Genomic DNA, 4,240 nt, shown 5'->3' on the forward strand with positions numbered 1-4,240 from the left:
ATGTGCTCCCTTTACTTACATGATCAAAGCATTGAAAGCATCATTCCAAAAATGAGTCGAAATCCATAGTCATGTGCATCCTTGTCTATAACTCCATGGCGACGTTTTTGCATGTCAGTCGCTTTTGAAGACATAGAAGACTATGTACACTCTAGCAAGTAGACTCACGCATCGAAATCTGCTCAAATGGTTTTCTAACCATAATTTACGTTATGTACGTGCCATAGCACGACATCCACCCCCTATGAACCTGCACATCCTCCGGCATGTGCCAAACTCATTAACCGCCACTTTTACTGCAAAAATACAAAGGAAGAAATCATTTGGAAACTAGTAGAGCTAGTTCAGGGGAATATCTCTATACATACACCCACAGCAGCGTTCTTGGAAGGTATAAGTCCCTCTAAGCATGATCCATAGCAATAACTTAAAAAGAGTTTTTTGCACAGTGACTCAGAGACGATTTCTGATATCTAAATGCATATCTTAAGAGCATTTGACTCTTCAACGATACCAATCATGCAATCATCCAGTGTTGCGCAATCCTCAGCTAGCTAGGTAGGCCTTGCAGTTGAAGATAGTGCCAGACTATTGTTCATTTTCGTCTCTTGCTGGATTAGCGTTTTTGCTCCCATCACAATTGAAGGAGCTTCAGCATCAGATGGAGGATCACTTCTGGATAGTTTTGAGTAGGAAATCATTCTGCCAAGGCTTGACTTGCAACGGAGTTGACCAGGAAAATTCAGACTATGAACAAGTGAAAGACCTTTTCTCAAATGGAGAAACGCCTTCGGATTGCATTTTTGCAAAACGGTACACTACAGATTTTCGCTCTCCGTGTTCGACATATGGGCGAATCACTACATTCCAAGGTACAGGGTCCCATGCACCCACACCATGACATGTGACAATCATACCCGCCTGGAGTACTTAGAAGTCTATGGAAAAGTGATGCTCATTAAACAAGGTAATTTTTAGTTAATTCCGTGCAGAGGTCAACAAAGCCCTTTTAATCTCTTTACCCGTCATTTCTGCAACATGAACAATTCGATGAGGTGAGTGGCCACCCTCACGTGCAAGATGCAAACGACTGTCTTCTCCTTGATCAATTGCTGCTCCCATAGCAATAAGCTCTTTCACCCTCTCTGGTCCTTCCCTGCAGACAACTTCAACTGCCTCCTTATCACACAAATAAGCTCCAACAACAATAGTGTCCCAAGCTCTCAGGTCACCAATTTACTGAGCTCTTGCAAGCAGCCCTTTCTTAATGCATCTGAACTGAAATGGCATGTAGTACTATGCCTCAACTCAATTCACCATACACCGTGAACTGTTGGCAGCCTGACATCAACACAACCTACATGAGGAATAGAGCAACATAAATCTTCAAATCTGGCTGTAAACCTGTCAACTCCAAAAATGCCAAGAACACATTCGATATGCAAACAATTGATGTGCCAAATCTGGGAGTTGTCTTCCTATGCCTTGCCCTACATTGGATTGAACAAGGTAGTGCGCATGAAGTGCATCCTCCTCTATCCGAAGAAAACAAACCAAAGCCTTGTCAAACATTCTTGTGCACTTCCAAGCAAATATTTTTCTGCATAACTAGTAATCAAAGATCAATAATACAACACCTCACACTAGAAGCTTATCAATAACATCATCAATTGCTTTGTCAAGCTGATGTACATATGAGGCATGGTATTTCCAACAGCCAAATCACCATGTTATCACACGCTTTTAAATGCAAGGAAAGGTTACTGCATTATGGAACAGACCAGTGCTTGAAGACCGTTTCCATCTTCCGCAGAGTGAGACACATTTGGCATACATGTCCATGACAATATCAGCAACATATATCTTTGTTAAACCCCACTTTGTATGTAAGAGTGTGTGGTTCTCGTCCTTGTTCGATCACCCACCTTAAATTGCCAAAGACTTTTTCAATTGCACCTAAAGGCTGTTGCTTCTAGAGGCATCCTTGTTGTTCCCATTTGCTTCAAATATGAAAATGCTTATTCACTATTTCAATGATCAATATACCCCAATTGTGATTGACTTCCATGCTACCACATCTTGAAATAACAACTTATCAGCATGAGCCTCTACAAGCTACTTACAAGTAGCATGAAAAGTTAATAATGCCACAAAAGGATTGTCATCTATCCACAGTCACTTCATGGTGATTCTCTTGGCCTCCACGAATAGCTTCTAAGCTAACTCAGGCTTTCAATGCACATACATATGTTCCAGCATCTTGAGGTTCCTCATTCACTTGCATCTGTTGGAAGAAATTCAAGGTTTCCTCAGCAAGACCTCGCTTATAATATATTGCAATCATTTTATGTCGCAAAATTACATCTCGAACCATCGGAAGACCCTTTCTTGCAATCTCAGCTCTACCCTGATCTATGGCTCCTATCAAGCCACATGGCTTGAGGCTACAAACAAGTGTGATATAGTCAAGAGCTGCTAGCTCATGCTGAGTCTGTTCATAGGAATAAAGTGACTCTTTACCATTCCCATGCTCAGCATACCATGCAAGAGCTTTCAACATCCCTGAAACCAGCCCAATAATTAATGACCGTTGTATCCTTCAGGGATCTTATCCTTGCAATGAATTCCTCCTGGATCAAACGGCATTAGAAGAGTCTTCATTACCTTATAACCCACATTGATTCCTCCTACATCAAAGGGCATATGCAGCAACCTAGCATCTCCTAACTTGCTTTCATCATTGCCCAAAAAGACTATAGACTGCATGCCAACCTCAACCTCATCAACACATTCTGCTGCATAAAAATTATCATACATATCCTCCTGAACTTGGACTTGCAATACATCTTGGCTTAGCTCCTGAGTTTTCGGCATAGATTCCATTTTTTTTTGATACTCCTCACAAACTTTCCCACTCCTGTAGTCATATATATCCTTCTTCTCTTTTGGCTCCTCGTATACGACTTCGAGTATGCCCTTATCTACTGATTGCACCTGCTCATTGTTTTGCATTAGACACTCACCTACTTCAGCATCAATTGTTACCAAAAAGGATTTTTGGCTCGCGCGGCTTGGTACATCTTGCAAAATTGAAGCAGTATGATCATATTCTCTAGATTTTGACATGGAAGCTTCACTGATTACCAAAAGATCTGTACAAACAAGATCCTTTGACTGAAACTCAAATTCTTCCTCCAAATAGTGACTTATATACTCATATCTGAGAGCCTCTTCAAAGTCTTTCCAACTCTCTCCATGATGTTTCTGAATCTCTTGCACACGACTACTAAAATCTGGTACCACTAAATGCACAAAGACTTCAATCATCCTACCTTCTGGAACATTTTGTACTTCCATCTCCTGTACGTAATGAGTGAGATACCCAATCACATCATATCCGTCAAACAAGTTCTTATCGTCATACACAAACTGCATAGCTCTATTCATTGCTTCCTCAATCCGCTCCTTTTCGAGCCTTGCTACCTGCTCGTGCATACGGCTCAAAACCTATTGAAGCATTTGAATAATCTCCCGTTTGTCTATTGAATCATTGACCACTCCATACGAAATAGTTGCTTCAATTCGATTCAAAACATCTTCTCCTATTGTAGTCATTATCGCCCCCACCCCAGCTTGTTCGCGTTAGGTTCACCAGAAATGTCGGAATGTGTGCGGTCTTGCTGGGAAGGTGCAGAACCTCTGGCTATGAGAGTTCGTGACAGAGAGGAGTAGTTTGACGTACGCTTGGAGTTGTGAACAGAGGTGAAATTACACAAGAAAAGTAGACGCTGAATTATTAACACCCTCCAAAATCCTCTATTAAGACCCTGCAAAATCCTCTTTGTTGATGATCATTGTGAAGGAAGTTACACGCCGCCAGGCTAAGGCTTTGGCGTTTTTTCAGCACTGTCTACGCCACCCTCTGGCTTGGGCATTTTTTCCAGTACTCTCCACGCCATCGTTCTCTCCCTTCCTATTTTTAGTATGGCCCTTCCTTTCTCTTTTTCAAGATACTGTAGATCCATAGAGAAAATGAGAAACCACTTTACTCCTATGACCCAAAAGTACCCAGAACATTTAACTCCCCATCAGCTTCCACATGTGTGCCCTGTAGATGCCCACATAATGGTAGGGATGGCTAGGACCAACTTGACCAACTTACTGGTTAGAAACCTATGACCTTGATGTGCTCCCTTTACTTACATGATCGAAGCATTGAAAGCATCATTCCCAAAATGAG

General features: G+C 41.7%; 1 protein-coding gene across 1 annotated transcript; it reads right to left on the reverse strand.

Moving 5' to 3' along the window:
- Nucleotides 1–728: 728 nt before the first annotated feature.
- Nucleotides 729–4,001, reverse strand: LOC147435844 (uncharacterized). The gene has a single exon (XM_086488765.1). The coding sequence runs from the start codon at nucleotides 3,493–3,495 to the stop codon at nucleotides 2,581–2,583; it is 915 nt and encodes a 304-aa protein (XP_086344891.1). The 5' UTR covers nucleotides 3,496–4,001; the 3' UTR covers nucleotides 729–2,580.
- Between the last annotated feature and the right edge of the window lie 239 nt (nucleotides 4,002–4,240).

The sequence above is a fragment of the Adiantum capillus-veneris genome, chromosome 18 (assembly GCF_014529385.1).
Source record: "Adiantum capillus-veneris isolate H3 chromosome 18, ASM1452938v2, whole genome shotgun sequence".
Lineage (NCBI taxonomy): Eukaryota > Viridiplantae > Streptophyta > Polypodiopsida > Polypodiales > Pteridaceae > Adiantum > Adiantum capillus-veneris.

Coding starts and splice junctions, on each gene's coding strand:
- LOC147435844 (XM_086488765.1), bottom strand. CDS start 3,495: ATGCACGAGCAGGTAGCAAGGCTCGAAAAGGAGCGGATTGAGGAAGCA.